This window comes from Notechis scutatus, chromosome 1 (assembly GCF_049901735.1).
Source record: "Notechis scutatus isolate UNSWTSFEM ecotype Mainland chromosome 1, rNotScu1.2, whole genome shotgun sequence".
Lineage (NCBI taxonomy): Eukaryota > Metazoa > Chordata > Lepidosauria > Squamata > Elapidae > Notechis > Notechis scutatus.
In genome coordinates this window covers 267969059-267987593 of record NC_142009.1, presented here as the reverse complement: position 1 = coordinate 267987593, position 18535 = coordinate 267969059, and the positions used below count along the sequence as shown (strand labels likewise).

Sequence of the window (18535 nt, the reverse complement as noted above, 5' to 3'; positions counted from 1 at the left end):
TATTTTTAGCATTAAATATCTCCCTGTCTCCCAACACTTATTCTACCTCAGTTTATCTAAGGTCTCCTTTGTAAAGTACAAGACCTTTAAAATGAACGTTTGGGGTTACACATCACACTTAGCCCTAATGTGACTTTGGCATTCTGTATATAAATCAGACATTATGATTTACTCAGCAAGATTTTGTTTATCCTGAAGTATGAACCTTACCAAGGAGTCAATTCTAGTCCACATAGATAACCATCTTCTGGTAAATAACCATCTTCAAATATTTGCAAAACTTTCTTTAAACACTTGGGAGGAAGCAGAGATAAGCATGTCAGCTTTGTCTCTCTTCTGTAATCCTTTTCACCATTCTTTATGTGTAAAAGACTGCTGAGATGCTCCTCTTACCCACAAAGGCTTTCCATGCAATTTAGAACCCTGATTTAAAATCACAAAGGAGTCTTTTCTTTGCAAATTTCCCTCTACCTATTGAAGGTGATGAAAGCAATGATTGGTGTGTTACATCTGCTGTCAATATTCTTTAGATATAGAAAGGCTGCTCTTTGGAAATGGTTGATGAGTTCTTAACTTTATTTCCCTTCTCCAATATCTCAGTGATTTTTGTACTTTGTAGCTGTGTACTTATATATCAGCCTTGATGTCAGAAACATGACAGCTGGATCACTGTGAAGAGTCTTGTTGTCAGAATCTTCTACTAAAGTAAGGAGTATACCAAACTTTTCTGTTAACTATTCTGCTTTTGTTATGGCATAAAGGTAGGTCTTGGGGAACAAGACACCCGCTTCATGATGACATCCCTTAAAACACCAAGGAAAAATCCCATTCATGCTCATTTGTATTGCAAATATAAGGCCAACAGGAATTAAGCCAGGACTGAAATTTCGGTATTTAAGTAGGAAACTCTTGGTTTAGTTTTTTTTTTTTAAAAAAAGGAATTAATAAATGCTAGTCTATTTAGGCTTCCTTGTCAAGTACCTAGGATGTATTTAATGTTACATTAATTTGTACCTTATTTTGTAATTTGCTCAGTTATGCAGTTACACAGATATTCCTGCTGACTTCCCTATGAATCATCTGTGTATCTTTATTTTAAGACCTGATTCAATTGTTTATAACAAAACTTTCTGATAATTGGAAGAGGACTCCTTGCAATAACTAGTGTGTGATAAAAAAAAGTGGCTGACCTCACGGAAAACTACGTTTTTGCTTTTCCAGCAGTAAGTCTCCAGCCCCGTATATCCATCTTTGGAATCACATGCAGCCTCATGCAGCCAGCAATTGGCTGCTCCATACCATACTGTCCATTCCTTTTGCAGTGTACGTTCCAACTCAACTCAACTCCACTTGTACTGCAGCCCAGTCCTTAACATCATTTGTAAGACTTTAAGTAAATTTGGTGCAACCTGTTTCACAGATGGTCGCCCTGTGAATGGTATACAGATACATGACCTTACCTAAGGATTTTGTTTTTGCTTTTTTTTTTTGGGGAGGGGGGGGAATTAAGATTAAAAAAAGAAATAGCCTGGTGCTCATAGTAATTTTTCAGTCTCTTTGCTGCCTTCTTTCTGTAGCCTTCCACTCCCCTTGTGGGTTTGGTAACGTGTCTAGATTTCAGTCTATTAAACCGGGAAGGAAAAGAGGGTGCAGAATAAATGATCAATTTGTATTTATTTAACATTTTACTAAATAAAACAGTAAAATCTATTGTCTCAAGTTTTGTCTGTCATGGGAAGAGGAGAGTCTATACCCCTGCTAACAGTCGTGAATTAAGAGAAACAGCTTTTGTCAAAGTGAACATGATTTTTTTTAATGGGCACTTCCATTGAGCCTGAAAAAAGATGCAGCTATTTAAGAAGTTCATGACAGTTAATGTGATTCTTAAAGCAGTGGCACCTTAATTTTAAACTTGCAAAGGAAACCAAAACAAAGTTGCTTTTATGAATGGCAAAGAGGTTTTTGCCTATTAGGTTCAAAATGTTTCTTTCAAATCATATTTAAACTGCACAGGTCCAGTTTTTATACTTTCATGATAGATCATCAATTGAGTTTTAGGAGCTAGGTTAATAGAAGGATATTTGTCTTGAAAGTTGGAGAAGTTTGCACAGATTTTAAGCCTGTTCTTATAGATAAGAACAGAGGTAAAAGTAGATATAGATGTGTTTATCTTTCCAACTAATTGGAGAATCCCCCCGTTATATTTTCTTGTTCATAAATCTTACCTAAGATTATTGCCTGCTATGCTAATTTTCATAACCACTCAGATATGTTTTCCTTTCTAAGCTGTTATAAAAAAGTCCTTCAGCAAAAGAATGAGTAAAGAACAACTTAAAGGACACCATAAGCAAAAGCTTTGTCTTCTGCATCTCTATCTCCTTGTCAAAACAGTGTTGCATTTGGAAGTGGATGTTTTGTTTTTGCTTTATCCCAATTAAACAGCAACCTAAAATGGCTTTTAGGAAAAAAAAATCAATATACAAAAGCCAAAAATTTGGTGGCTCAGCTCCCCATATTTTCTATACACATGGCACATTAAAAGTACCTGCTGGTTTGAAAAGATTGAGCAATGGGCTGATATCAACCAGGTTGTTATTCTTATCCATAGTTTGAAGCTTGAAGTGACATTCTGGGAATAGCATCATCTTGGAGACAGACTTTTCCATGCCTTCCTAACCTGTGGTTTTATCCTTCCAGCTGCTCTCACTAGTTCAGGAACAGGCAATTTATGATGCCATCAGCCCTGTTTACCATCAGCCCTGGCCAACAATGTAATGGGGCAAATGATCGCCAATTTCCCAATTATAATTTAGTGCTTCATGTTTTTGACTTCCATTCTGTCTTAACTTTAGCACTAATGCATTAATGAAGTAGGAAAACTGAACTAGGATAACTTAATACCCAGAGCTCTTGGTGCAGCAAAAATTGCCAGATTTTCCTCAAGAAAAAATGGGAATAATTTTATTATTTGTTGTTTCAGTCATCATTTAGTTTAGGGTTCTTTTAGCAATAAATAACCACACAATTCCAGTCAGAGGCTTGAAAAGTAATTTCTAAAAACTTTATTTTTTTAAAAAAAAGGCAAGAAATATGACCAGTTCTCTATATTTTCAACTTGGACTAGGTTCAATATTTATATGAGTCCACCTTAAATTAGGATGGAACACTTCAGTCCCATCACTTTTACATTCCAGTTGAATACCAGAAAAATCAGAAGAAACAGCCTAGCAGCAGAAAGTACTGGAGATTCTCCAGAACACAAAGATAAAAAGGAAGTGTTAGAAAATTCATGACACACAATTTACATTTAGTGAGAAATCCATTTAAATTATATAAATAGCAACTGAAGAACCAACTCCTTGTGATCCAGTGTTTCATAACTATGAAGAAGTGCTGCTTCCAACACACAATCCAGTATAGCATTAATTAAAAGCGCATTGTTATAAGGGTTGTGCAATTCTTGGATCTGATTCAGATGTGCTTCAGAATACACAGCAGTACAAATATAGCAACTGTCTGTGACTCAATAAAATAGCTATTTCTGTTTCCAGGAGACTTCTGCAGCTACATGATCCTGAGGACAATGCTGCTTTAATGAGTGGAAGATGCTTTTGTGCTCACACATGTTCCAAATCACTTCTTTTTAATAACATCTGAAGTACTGCAAGCCAAATATTTACCATCTTGGAACTCTTAGGTTTTTTGATTTTTGAATCTGATTTTTGATCGGATTCCCTAGGCAGCTATACAGATGACAGACAGTGTGCAAGAAAAGACTTCCAAGACTGCAAAAAATTCAGCTGCCTACAAATTGAAACACTGGCTCCGTCCCTGGGGTAAGGAACTCTGTTGTAATTTAGGGATAGGAAATATGAAGGGCCTGGGATGAACTTCACCTTCCTCCATGGAGAGGAAAGAGTTTGCTTGGCAGTGCTGAGCAGTAACCCAAATTACAGCTGCACTAAGGTGATTTTGGGAGTGCAGAAGTCACGTGGAGCTTCTCTGTGGCATAACGACACAACCACCACTTTTAGATGGTAGAACAATGAAAAGAGGCAACAGGAAGGAGATTTGACTTCAAAAAGACCGTATTAATTTTTTCAAGAGAATTTGCTTGGCCAAGCCTAATTCAAAAACTCAGTACAGGTAGGCCTCAACTTACAATCACAATTGAGCCCAAAATTTATGTTGCTAAGTGAGAAACTTGTTAAAAGTCAGTTTTGCCCCGTTTTATGACTTTTCTTGCCACCTTTGATAAGTGAATCACTGCAGTTGATAAGTTAGTAACTTCCAGTTGTTAAGTAAATCTGGCTTCCCTATTGACCTTGCTTGTCACATGACCCCAGAACACTGTAACTGTTGTAATGTCTGAATTTTGATCACATGACCAGAGATTCTACAATGGTCATAAGTGTGAAAAATGGTCATAAGTCACCTTTTTTTAGTGCTGTTCTAATGGTCACTGCACGAACTGTTGTAAGTTGAGAACTACCTTTATTACAGTGGTGCTTAAAAGTTTGTGAAATCTTGAGTTTTCAGCATTTCTCCATCAGCATGATCTAAAATGTCTTCCAGATCAGGGGTCTTCAACCTTGGCAACTTTAAGATTTGTGGACTTCAACTCCCAGAATTCCTCAGCCAGCTTGGCTGGCTGAGGAATTCTGGGAGTTGAAGTCCATAAATCTTAAAAAGTTGCCAAGGCTGGAAACCCCTATTCTAGATCATCCTACCCACCTCCTAAAACTAGATAAGGAAACCATAATTAAAGAAATGAGTTGAAAACATTTGCTGATTAATACATTGGGAAAAATGATCCAAATCTACATATTTTGTGTGTGAGGCAAAAGTATATGAAACTCTAGCATGAGCAGTTTATTTCAAGAGACCGAGTCAGGTCTTTAAATCAAGGTGATGATAATCAGGTGTGAGCATGGGAAGTTTTGCCTTATTTAAAAAACAGAATTCTACTATCTTCACGGCACAGGACTGCGGCACAGGACAAACAAAAGATTTCTGAAGACCTTTGAATAACAGTTGTTGATGCTCATCAGACTGGAAAAGATTACAAAACTATTTCCAAAGAGTTTGTATTTCACCAGTTCACTGTCAGGCAGATTATATGGAGGCAACTATCGTTACCCTCCCCAGGAGTTGTTGACGAAACATAATCCCAAGAGCAAGATGTGAAATAATCCAGGAAGTTTCAAAGAGCCCCCAAGAAACACCTAAGGCAGTGATCCCCAACCTTTTTTATGCCGCGGCCCAGTACCGGCATCAGCTGGGTCGCGCCCTGCATCAGCGGTCCGGCATCAGCTGATGGTGCTGCCTCTTTTTCATCAAAAAAGCTTTTTTTCTACCCGAAAAAGTCACGCTTCCGGTGAGCTTTCTACCCGGAAAAGATCACGGAAGCACTTTTTCATCAAAAAAAGATGGCGGCGCCCAGCAAACCAGCGGCCCGGTAGGACTTGTTCCACGGACCGGTACCGGTCCGCGGACCGGTGGTTGGGGACCCCTGACCTAAGGAACTCCAGGCCTCTCTTGCATTGATGAGTAGCATGACAGAATACTGGATAACAGTGGTATGTAGGGCAATGTTGTAAGGAGAAAGCCACTACTCTCAAAAAAAATAAAATAAACAAAAAACATTGCTGCCTCTCTACAGTTCTTGAAAAGCCATATGGATAAGTCAAAGGCAATTGGAAGAATGTTATGTGGATGGATGAGCTCAAAATAGAAACGTTTTGGCTTGTCTGAAAAGTGTTCGGCAAAAGGCAAATGCAGGATTTTAATCCATCTGTGAAATGCAGTGCTGGTATCACGGTTTGGGCCTGCTTTACTGCCTCTAGACCAGGATGATTTGCCATCATTGATGGAACTATAATTTCTGAACTATGCTACCAAATTATACAGAAAAATGTCCCTGAACTGAAGCTCAAGAGAATGTGGATCATGCAGCAAGAGGATGACCCGAGACATAAACGTTATACAAGCAAAAATATGATTAAAGCAGAAGAAAGTAAATAGTTTGGAAGGGCAAGTCAAAGACCTGATTTCAATCGTAAGAATGTTGTGGAAGGATCCAAAATAGGCAACTCATGCAAGGAAACCTGCCAACAACCCTAAATTAAACCTGTTTTATAAGGAGGAATGGGCTAAATTTCCACCAGTACAGTGTGTAGCACAGATCAATAGTTATTGAAAATGTTTAATTGCAGGTATTGCTACCCAGGTTTGGGTGGGGGCATGATAGCTACTGAAAACAAACTTTTGTACTCATTTGTCACATATAAATATGTAGTTTTGGGTCACTTTGCTTAATAAATCAATGAATATGTGCTATATTTTGAACCATTCACTTAATTGGGTTCTCTTTATCTTGTTTTACGAGTTGGGTGGAGAACAGATAACATTTTAGCTCATATTTACACAGATCTATTGGAAATTCAAAGGAGATTTTAAGCAGCACTATATATGGCATAAATCATCACTTAATGCCATATATTCTCAGCAAAATATGTAGTATGGATTTCTCTTCATTTAATCTTTTCTCCCCACATGACATACGGTTCTTGTTTCAGAATACAGTTAAAGCACAAAAAGCTCTTCAATCAATATGGCCATAACTAAACAGATAAGTAAGAAACACGGGACAGTTTCTCTTGCAAACGCTGAAATATATTCAGAGGCAGGTAGGAAAAGAAAAAAGGCCAACATTAACATTAAATGAATTGTCTTGCTTCAAATTTGATTTTCAGGGAAATTGCCAAAGCCAGGAGAAAGGGGATGAGGCTAGAAATAAGATCAAATCAGAGGTTGATATGAGGGGTCCTTGGTGCTCTCTGAGCTTGATTGTTTTCTTGCAAATGTTTCATTATCAAAACTAGATAACATCATCACAGGTTTTACCTAGGTTCCCCATTCAGTTTCCATAGTGGCCAACTGATAGTATAAAAAAAAACAACCCAGATGAGAATCAAAGAACAGAGTAGCACCCTCCTAACTTGTGTTACCTAACAACAGGTTTTAGAAGTAGATTGCTTCTGAAAGTCACTTGACAGTCCAAATCAATTATAATGCTCAGAAATCTGGTGAACTCCCTTCATGGATCCATTCAACGGAAGACTAATCATCTGTCTTTAATTTGGACTCCTGCACTGAACAGGACAGCCCCTTTCAGCTCTGATTTAAGTCATTAGGACCGCTTCTCTTATAAAACAGGCTAAGAACAAATAGGCTAGAGAACAATGGGCAAAGAGAAGACAGTAGAAAAGAGTGACGGCAGCCCTTGCTATTTGATAAGCAGAGAAAAAAAATGCTACAATTATGAACAAAAAATGTTCCTTTCCATCATTGAATGTAGGTGAACACAAGCACTGTATTAAAACAGTGCACATGAGAAAGGGAGAGCACAAAAGCCACACATTTTCCCTCTCTTTTCCTCTGACTTCCTCTTAATCTGGGAACAATCTCTAAAAAGAGGCAGATGCATACAAATGTAATTTGCCTAGTTAATCTGAGAATAGAATTTGCCACAAAATATACCCCTGGAAGAATAGCCGTGGCTAAAATTCCATTCACAATCTAGGCATGGCCGTGCCATTAGGTCACCATAGCTACGAGGACTGGCTTCTGATGAGTCTCTCTCCAAGAAGTCTGAGCCTCGTCCATTTGCAGGTCACACGATCCTTTGGTATTCTGGTTGCCATTCATAAACTTCTCTCCGCAGTGAGGTATTTTAGTGCTGCTGCACCATACTTGCGGGACAGGTCCTGATGGAATTCTTCCCTCAGAGTCTGGAGGCAGTTCCGATAGCTAGTACTCTGGCGGAATTTGGAGATGTCAAAACTAGGAGCGTGAGGCATATGGATCATGAAGGCGTTGGGCAGGACAAGCAGCTCATACTCCTGTGGAAAAGGTAGGAAGTGGCTGACCGGAAGCCATTCCCTTCAGCCCTGGCCTTCCTCAACAAAAAGGACAGACAGTAGATTGTTGAAAAGCCACATACTCACCTGAGCATCAAGCTCCATGATGTGAGACACCTTGTTCCACCCAAAGCCTACAAACCGCTGGTCATAGAGGGGACAATCGCGCCTTACTACAACGTAAGGCTCAAACTGTGGTTGCCATTCCACTTGATACGGCACTGTGGCTGTCCGCCATTTGGCATAATCTGTTGGAGCATGGCCCTGGGGCCACACGTGGTACCTGTACACAAAAATATGTATCATTGGAGAAACACTAAGTGAAAATACTTCAGTCTGCATCTGGTTCCTATACTGGAAACCAAGAGACTGAAAAACAAGCTCAGATTAACCAGACTTCCTTATTACTTCTATCAAAAATCACACTTCTTGGATTGTCACAAGATATTAGGTTCATGTATTTATACCATTATTTACGAATCCTTCACTTTCTAAAGGGTTTACAGTGCCGTACAATAAATATATAACAACTGAAATTCTAAAATTAATGTCTTAGGACAGCTCAGTACTATCACCATCCAAAATAAAAATGTTTTTAAGATCTTTCTGAAAGTCAGGAGTTGGACACATTCCTTACTTTGGGAAGGAAGCCGTTCCAAAGAAGGGCTACCCAGGTGAGAGACTGTAAGAGAGGACCACAATACCAATGAAGCTGGCCTTATCTCAGGACTCGTGCCTTTGCAAAAATAAAAGTGGGAGCACAAATATTCTAGGAAGAAAACTCCCAGTCAACCTACTACGCCCAAACCAAAGAAATTGACATTGTGTTGCGGATGCTCAGACATTTCCCATTGAATTTCAGCAGAATTCTGATTTGTTTTTGGGTTTCACAATGATTTGAGAGTGAAGATGGAATTTTTTTTCCAAATAAACCTCAGATGATAATAGGACATGAAACAAAGATTCCAATCACGTAATCATTTAGGATGAATTGGATTGTGTGGGAGAAGCAACCTTTTTTCCCCCTGTATATATCCATACATGTTACCGACAAAATAAGGCATTTTAATTATGCCTGGAAACAAATGGGAGATAATGGGGCAGGGGAGACCAAAACAGACTCTAAAGTATCAATGGAAACCAAGCTATTAGCAGATTTATGAAGAAAGAAAGGCAATGGAAGCAGAGAAGTAAGAGATTTGATGGGGGAGGGGCAGAATTTGGGAAGAGAAAATGGTTTAAATGGTCTGAGAAATGCAGAGGAGGAAACAGTCATGAGAAATGGCGGGGGGTGGAGCCTGGAAAGGAAATGGTGCCAGAAAATTAGAGGGCTGAATGTAAGCTGAACTGGGAGAAAAGGAAATATATTCATAATCAAGGACTACAGCATTGAATTCATGTATCAGTTTCAAATAATCAGTTAAATCTTGGTGCGTAAGTTACTGAAGAGAATTGTGAAACTGGTTTTGCTCTTTAGTTGCTAAAGATGGTCCAGAATCTCTGGTTCTTGAAAATGGACCTTTTCTGATCAGCACTTACCTGAAAGTATAGAGGGAGCCCATGTCCAGCATGGTGAGCAGCTCCGCTTTGGATTTGGGAAAGTTGAGGCGGTAATGCAGAGTCTCAAAGGCAGGCACTATGAGTGCTACCTTCTTTGAGGGCAGCTCCAGCTGCATGATAGAGGACCTGGAGACAAATTGCAAGACTTCTAAGATTTCTTAGCCTAAGGAATACATTAGAATAAAGCTAACATAGACTTAGGACTCCTCTGGGGTCAGTATGGCCAACAGAGTCAACTGCAACATCAGTGGAAAGAGGAAATGAAGAAGGCGACAGCTTCTTCACAACGAAGAAACTTGATGCCAGCTAAAGGGGAGAACTGAGACCTATGTGGAGGGAGAAAAGACTAGGGACTTCACAATTGCTTAGCTCTTTGGGAGACTCAGTTAAAAACTATATTGTTGCTTTGACCCCTTTTGGACCTCAAGAAGACCCACCTGAGATAATCATAGAGGCCGTACATAGGCAGGAAATCAATGTCCATCAGAAAAACGTGGGAGGTCTGTGCATTTTTCAGGGCCATGTTGCGCAAGAAGTTGACTGGGTAAAACTGCCCTTCCTTGTATACAATGTGATAGGCAACATTCCGACGGTTACTTAGCACCTCCGATGCCTGAGCATAGCGTAGAAACTGCTGGGCCTCTGCATCAGACATGTACAAAGCCAGACTAATGGGGCCTGTCCAGTGTTTACATATTGCCTCCAGCATCTGCAACCTGCAAATCAATAACACAAATTGAGAGCATCACATATTATCATTAGTCAACCAAAAGCTACAGAGCCTAGTCATCCCAGGCCCCACAAACCTTTCTAAAATAAAATTTAAATGCTCTTTAGTTTCCAAATGTAATTTTGTTGATGATCCATTGCTCCATTTTTAAAGTTTTGTTTTCTTCCAATGTAGCTGCTGTCCACTTTTGAATATTAAAAATAACAGATACCTTAGAAATAGGTATTTCAGGAATGCTCATATTCTGACAAGCACAAGGGTTTGTGTTCAGACAATCAGACTTTTGTGACATTCCAAAAAAGTGCAACCAGCACTGTATCCTAAGACCAAACACTATTTACACAAAATTAAAAACCAACTTTACAAATCATCCTTATTTTAACATTATTTTATTTTTGATTTTAACAAGTACACAAATTTATACAATCTGTCTGGAGAGAACTGATTTTGTGTGGCCTCCATGTCAGTGTCAAAACATGCTCTTTAAACAGGCTCTTCATCCAATTTGCACCACTAAATTCATTTAGTGACTCATGCAGACCTTTTGTTAATTGGGTCTAATAGTTTTCCTTCCATAATTGATTCTGTTCAGAAAACAGATTACTTTACAAAGTTGGCTCAGGTTAAGGGATGCAAAGCTAAAATCTCAGCATTTCCTAACAAAATATTTTAAGGATGCCTCAATTCAAGAAGGGCACATCTAATGCAAAGGGAAGAGGTTAAAGGAAACATGAAATAGTTGAAAGCAAAAAATATGATAAGTGGCAGCCCCTCTACTCAGCTCAGGATTCAGGAATGGGGGGAATTAATTCTTCTCCTAACCACTGAGATCTTACCATGTTTTCCTAGTACCAAACTGGTTGACCTTGTGAACCAATGTAGCACCCTTAACTAGGCCTGGAATTAAGATTGAACATCTGATTTATAGCTGGTTATAGAATAGTTATCCCTAAACTCTCATAGACAATCTAAAAATATTAATCTGGTTTCCTCTGACAATGGGATTCACTACCATCACATGCAAAGGTAAAAAGGAACCTTGTAAACATTGCAGGCAAAATCATTTAGTATCTTGCCTTCCCTTATGATGGAAATACAAAATGGCCTATGTAGGCCTCCCAAATGATCTATAAATTGGGCAGAGGCTACATCTATCTTTTTACCAAGACTTTCAGTTTATGGGCTAGTTGCAATCTGATAGTACCTCAGATATGATGTTCTATCAAAGAAGGAAGGAAATAATAAAGCCTGGATATTTTAGTTTAAGATTTACATATCTTTCCCTCCATAATTTTCAAAAGAAAATAATATTGGACTAACTCTTGGTGGATCCCCTTTGGTTTTAAGCTTTACCGGATACTGGTCGCATATCATGTTAACTAAATAATTCTCAGCAAGCACAAATGCTTATAAAACTGTGTTATTAAAAAATATTTGAAAAGCTGAATACCACTATATTTTTTTGCACATGCTAAGATTATAGGACATTTTCTCACTTTTAAGCCCAAAGTGACATATGAAAGCGCCACAATCGGATGGAATTCCAATTCTACAGCAATGAAAGGAACACCTGAAAGAACCAGGCCCCCACACCCTTCTGTTTCCCCCCATCTGGTACCTGTCCATAGACAGCTGAGCTATCAGAGTTACATCTATTTCATCGGCCGACCCTGAGAAATCATACTGCAGGAAGAAGAGATGGACGCGGTGCTGAATAAGGCTTTGCCTCCGAAAATCATAGCAAGGATCGTCTTCATCCAGCTCTTCCAGAGCTTGCTGGAGCTAAAATTTACATAGGGGTATATTTGAGACACAGAATGAGATCTCAAAATAAAACAGTTGGTCAAGAATGACATGTAGCTACTGTGCATCCTTAATATGCCATTGACAGGTGAACCAGGAACTTCAAATGGCCACTCTGGTATTGCCCAAATAATTCAGAACCTCCTGCTCATTTTTCCTCATTAATCAGCCAATAGCTTGGCAGCAGTGATCAAGACAATGTGTTGGTTGGTGGGTTAATCTAGGTTAACACAACCCCCGTGTGATAGTTCCCTCCCAGTAACCCCCATGATAAAATTCCTCCTTCTCCCTGGTTTCACACATGCAGATTAAATTAGCTAAATGAATTAAAACGTTTCTCCATTTCAGACATAACGAGGAGGAGGAAGATCAGAAAGCCTCTCACCTGACCACTGGGCAAGCTGGCACAGCCAAACAACTCTCGGCGCAACAAGTTGCCATCGTATTCTAAGAAGGTCAAATAAAGGTTCCGGAAGAATTCCACGTGCTTATTTTTGACTCGCAACTTCTTGGGAGAGTTCCAGTGAATCACCTGAGGACGGGAAGCTAAAGTGACTATAAGGCTAACACAAGGCTAAGCATTCATCAATAGACAGGCCTTCCCAGCACCCCCTTTACCTAAACTACGGAATGCTGAAAGTTTCAGCAAGACAGAAATCTAAGGTTTCCCCAAGGTTACAAAAGGAGGTCAGCAAAGCCTCAGCCAGGGAGCCAATGCTCACCTTAAGGTCAGACACCTCTGTGTAGCACTGCTCTGAACGGGTATGATCAGAGAGTTGCACATTCCAGAAGCAAGGGAGCCGGTACACAAGGGCTGGCTTTTGTTTGATCACCGCGTTAAAGATGTCCTAGAAGAGAGATTGCAGTTGGGCACACTGGGCACTCTGGAAGAGGAGAAAGCTTCAGGATAAAAGCAAGTGTGGAGTCACCTCGGAAGGAAACAAATTAGAGTTTTTTTGTCAAATGGCAACATCTCATCTCTCTCTCTTTCTCTCTGCCTAGGTCGAAATGAAAAGCGCATTGCGGGCCTAGTGTGAAAGGGCAGCAAATCACACGCAAAAATAGCCAAGAACACTCGCCTGATCTGCTAGTGAGGTGGACAGCATGTTCATGAGCTCTTGCTCGGCTGTCACCCGCCACATCTGCTCCCAGCCAAGGTGGCGCAAACGCTCCAGCAGCAACAGGATCACCCCTATGGAAGAGGAGACCAAAACCCAGCCCTGAAAGACGTTCTTCATAATATGAGGGGGCTTCTCTGAGATTGCTCAATCTCTCTGGCTCCCCAAACTTATTCAAGTCACAATGTTATAGCGTTCATTTGTTTACCAAACTATTTCTATGCCACTGACATCACACCCACTTACTAAGGCAACATTATCAAGGACCACATTAGACCCACGCTTTTGTTTAAAAAAGAACAGCTGACTTTTCCTAGCAGTGGGAGAATTTTTAGGCAGAATTACTGGGTAGAATAATGATTCTTCTCTTTCTCCTGCCTCTTAATCCCAGTTTATCATGCATCTGCAATGGTCTTGCCCAACACATATGGAGAACACAACTGGAAGGCTAAACTATAGATAGGTTCTCATTTAGGGTCTGACGATTTACCCATCGTTCACAGTTACAGTGATGAAAAACCAATGTTGCCAACCAATCCACACTTTTATGACCTCACAGGTCTGTCAAGCAAAGGAAAGCTGAAGTAAGATCATCAAATAGTTATGCTTTCACTTCAAGACTGCTTCACTTAACAACCAAGGTGCTAGTCCCAACTCTAGTTGTTAAATGAGGACTACTTAAAGAAGTGATACAAAGCATCTATCCCCAAGGACTGACTTGCATTCCTTTTTGAAATTTAATAGTACAAAACAAATGAAGCTTTGCCTGCTCACCTAGATCATCACTGCTAAGTCATAGTTGATATGGTAAACATATCGATTTAAAATAATCATAGTTGATATGATAATTGTCCCAGCTGAATAGACATATATCTGTTGTAGAATGTACCTGTATTGAAGCCACGATCCAATGCTGGCCATGGTTTATGGTTCTTCCAGAGATTCCCCAGGTACCAGTCACTTTGGTTTTCCACTAGTCCAATCACCTGTTTATCTGGATTAAAGATGACACCAATCAGATCAGTGGTGGGATTCAACATTCTTTACTACTGGTTCTGTGGGCGTGGCTAGGTGGGTGTGGCCATGTGATTGGGTGGGTGTGGCTTTTTTTGGGCAGCACCACCCCCACTCTCCACCCTACTTTTGGGGCCTTCCAGGCCTCGGGAGTCTCTGGGGAGGGGCATTTTGGCTCCCAGAAGCTCCCCTGGGGCTCAGGAAAGAAAAAAAACGTAGCAATAGGAGGGGCACGCAGCAGCCCCCCCACAATCCGTTTTGGCGCCTTCCTGGCCTCAGAGGAGCCTCTAGGGTGGGCGTTTTTGCTCCCTGGGGCCCAGAGAGGCAAAAAATGGAGAGGGGGCTGTGCCGCCTCCCTCCATTTTTTTTTGCCTTCCTGGGCCTCAGGAAAGCCTCCTGGGTGAAGCAGTAAGGAGTGAGGGGAGTCCGGCACAGCTGTTTGAAGGATCAGCTGACTGTCGGGAGGTTAAAAAAAAAAGAAATACCTTAAGGAGTGACTGGGTGGGCGAGCATCGGGCGGACGGGGCAAGCAAGCAAGCGGCGACCGGGTGACCGGGTTGGGGGTGTGGCCAGCCAGAAGTTACTACTGGTTCAGTGACCCACACCAAATCCTTGCTACTGGTGAACCGGTGTGAACCGGCTGAATACTACCACGGAATCAGATCCAGTGCAAGAAGACGACTTTCCCCCATTCTCACTACGCTAGGCCCCAATAATTGATTCTCCTATTCCTGTTTTTTTAACCATCTGAAAAACAGCACAGCTGGATGGATTGGAAAACAAATCCGTATTCTGTCACATTCCCATAAACCTGCTAGGATATAGTAGTAGTTCTCAATTGATGACTATTCCATTCAGCGACTAGTCAAAATTACGACAGCACTTTAAAAGGTGAGTTATGACTGGGCCTGTCAGGTTACAGCTGCTACATACCTCCTGTAGTTAAGTGATTGAAATGTGGGCGCTTGGCAGGTCACACTTACAACCACGGGGCACTTAAACTCCTGCCCCCCTCCCATTTATGGCCTTTTGTCTGGCCTGCACTATGGCATTCCTCAGCACCTGGGCAGGGGTAGGACTGAAGTTAAAGGTCTGAGGCCTTCAGCAGCGAGTAAACTACCATGATTCCCAGGCTTGTTCGTGGCTCCAGTGGTACTACGGAGAAATACCACCTCCATCCTCATACCATGGTCAGCCACCCACAGCACAAACTCCAGCTGCCTCCACTGCCCTGCCACCCCCAGTTGCCCGATGCCATATTCCTCCTCCTGCTGATGATACTCTGTGGGATAACAGCTGTTGGCTATACCAGGCTTTCCTCCCAAGGCCACTTGCGCTGTCTTCCATATTATGTGCCCCAATCCTTGGGATGCTTCAGACAGCCTTCAAGGACTTTAGGAGGTCTTCTGAAGCATTGCAAGAATGGGGCACCTGCTGCTTTCCAAAAAGCGCACCTGTACTCACAAGACCTGGGGAAGGCGGCCTCAAGGGACCAGCATCTGGCTTGCCAAATGCCAGGATGGGCACGAAGATGGCAAAAGTCAGCTGGGGTGGTGAGAGGGGTCTTGGAGCTTAGGGCAGTGAGGGCGAGTGGGCTGAGGCGTGCTGGGCCGTATTGCTGGGCAGCACGTTTGCACTGTGCTGTCGATGCTTCCTGGGGCATGTCGATTTCACACTGCGCTATGATTCAAGAGCTTCTTACAGCCCCAGGGTGGCAGCACACAAATAAACCCCTGAGTCAGAGTTTATTCTTTCTCCAGCTTCCCTATATCCTCACACAACCCTTCTTGGCTACTCCGAACTCATGTCAGACTGCAAAATCATATGCAGCTGCATTAGGCCTTCCAGGGCCTCGCCACTGTGGCACACACACACACACACCCCTCCTTGCCTGGGATCTCTCCTCTTCCTGCTTAATGACCCCTGTGCCTGGAACTATGACAGCAATCAGAAGTGCTGGGACTGCTGTTGCTAAACAATGTGGCCAAGTGATATTGAGCTTAATGACATCATTTAAGGAAGGAAATTCTGGTCCCAATTGTGATTACAAAGTCGAGGACTACCTGTAGATTTTAAACTACTCTCCTGAGCCGATCACCAAATAATATAAACCAGATTGGCTAGTTGGGAATCCTGAACAGAACACCAATCTATCGAGACAGCATCAGATTAGGGAAGAATAGTCTGAATTTTAGACCCCCAAAAGGCAACAGTGTGAATCTCAAGAAATCGTTGAACAACTTGTAGCAGCTATATTGGCTATATATTGGTACAGCATATTGATATATGGAGCGTATTGATATATTCATCTTGGAGAGCCATAACTTCCATTCTGAGAAGATCTAAAAAAAAAAAAATCCTCTCGTCCCTTACTTACCTGAGAACTTCCCAAAGATAGCCCACAACTCCGCAATGTCAGTAGCAAATGTGATGTCGGTATCAAGGACGATGACCTTGGAAAGGTCAGAGGGCAAAGCTTTAGTGAGCGTCAGCTTCATCAACCCATAGATTCCAGAGTAATGTTTGTTAGGGATCCAGGAAATATCTGGCTGTAGCAAGAAGGGAGAAAAACATTGAGGAATAAAATGGCAAGATCACCTGCTTAAGCTGTGGGCAAGGTCAACATTTAATCGTAGTGCTTCTATGGCTCATGACTAACGAAATTCTATTTAACACAGGAAGGCAACAAAAGGAGACACACTCTGTCTCCACTGTGATCCAGAGCCCCAGATGAGTATTGTAGAGATGCTTGCAAAGAATACGGGCCAGTGTGACTTGTACGTGGGCCATCATTACTCTCCTGTGGAACAGCAGCAACATTAAGACAAATTGCATATGATCAGGCCATTGCACCCTACATTCAAATGGCAGCTTCCACGAGGAAACAATTTAAAGCAACGTCCATTCTAGAGACTGTTGTCAGAAAACAACCCATGCTTTTGCGCGCACACACACACCCCATGTACAAGAGCTACACATTTCACAATGTTAATCCTGTTAGCATTTCTTAAGGGGTTCAAGGGTCAGAGTGGGGAACCTATAGTGTTCCAAATACTGCAGAACTACAATTTCCAAAAGCCACAGGCAGCATAGCTGTGGTGGAAAATGTTAGAAATTTTAGCAGCTTCTGAAGGACCACAGGTATTTTACCCTGGTGACAAAGTTTCCAATTGTATATTGATTCAGGTCTTCTCCATCATTTGAGGACATCTTGGCAAGAGATCTACATTAATACATTCCCCTAAAAGCCACCAATTCCTCTTAGCATGAGTGTTTTCTAACTATCAAGACAAAATTATGCTTTAAAAAAAATCTGTGTTAGCATCTTCCTGAATCAGTCACGCAATTATACTTTGTCAATTGTTGCTAAATGTAAAAGAATCAGAAAGTCTTCTCCCACAACTAGTTTGGTTTTTATTTTGCAGTGGAAAAGATCTCCAGGTAGTTCTTGACTTATAACCACAGTTGAGCCCAAAATTTTTGTGTGAGACAAGTTGTTAAGTGAGTTTTTCCCCACATTATGACCATTCAACTGTGGTTGTGCAGTGGTTAGAATGCACTACTGCAGGCCAACTCACTCCTCACTCCAGGAGTTTGATCCTGAGCAGCTCGTGGTTGATTCAGCTTTCCATCCTTCCGAGGTGGGTAAAATGAGGACCCAGATTTTGGGGGGCAAGAGGCTGATTCTGTAAACCGCTTAGAGAGGGCTGTAAAGCACTGTGAAGCAGTATAAACATAAAAGTACTTTTGCTATTATTCTCACCACAGTTATTACATGAATCACTGAAGTTTTAGTAACACCGCTGGTAAGTGAATCTGGCTTCCCCATTGTCTTTGCTTGTCAAAAGGTTACAAAAGGTGATCACATGACCCCTGGACATGGCAAACGTCATAAATATGAGTCATTTACCAAGTGTCTGAATTTTGATCACATGACCATGGGGAGGCTGCAACAGTCGGAAGTGTGAAAAATGGTCATTAAGTCCCTTTTTTCAGTGCTGTTTTAACTTTGAACAGTCACTGTCATGCCCTTGTCGGAATCTGACTCGGAGGAGGAAGTCGAACAGCTGACAGGGAGAGGAAGTGTGGCTCCGTTGGCTGTGGAGGAAACTGGGGAAGGGTAACATCTGGCTGGGCAGAGCAGGGGAGAGGTAGAGTAAGGGAGAGGGAATTCAAAGGAAGACCCAGTCCCACCCCTTCTTCATCCTAGGGCACACAGGGAGGAACAGAGAAGAGAGCAATGTGGGTTGCATGGCTTATGGGGGAGGAAAGGGCCCTGATTCCCTTCATTAATTGCAGCTGGGAACGCAGTGTATAAAAAAGGCAAGCTGCGTGCAGCAGGCTGTTGGGAGCAAATGTGACTTTATCTTGTATTGTCGTGGCCTATC

General features: G+C 41.5%; 1 protein-coding gene across 3 annotated transcripts in view; it reads right to left on the bottom strand.

Annotated features, from left to right (window-relative positions):
* Positions 1-3039: 3039 nt before the first annotated feature.
* Positions 3040-18535, bottom strand: part of LARGE2 (LARGE xylosyl- and glucuronyltransferase 2) — a 44777-nt gene continuing 29281 nt past the window's right edge. For all 3 annotated transcript variants that reach the window (XM_026671271.2, XM_026671268.2, XM_087951290.1), the window contains exons 6-16: positions 16525-16696; positions 14023-14127; positions 13095-13207; positions 12738-12863; positions 12401-12547; positions 11831-11994; positions 9920-10198; positions 9462-9608; positions 8010-8205; positions 5518-7904; positions 3040-5225 (exon numbers count right to left, since the gene is read on the bottom strand). In XM_026671271.2, the coding sequence (XP_026527056.2) occupies positions 7707-7904; positions 8010-8205; positions 9462-9608; positions 9920-10198; positions 11831-11994; positions 12401-12547; positions 12738-12863; positions 13095-13207; positions 14023-14127; positions 16525-16696 (1647 nt within the window). In that variant the 3' untranslated portion in view covers positions 3040-5225; positions 5518-7706. The remainder of the gene's footprint in view (positions 5226-5517; positions 7905-8009; positions 8206-9461; positions 9609-9919; positions 10199-11830; positions 11995-12400; positions 12548-12737; positions 12864-13094; positions 13208-14022; positions 14128-16524; positions 16697-18535) is intronic.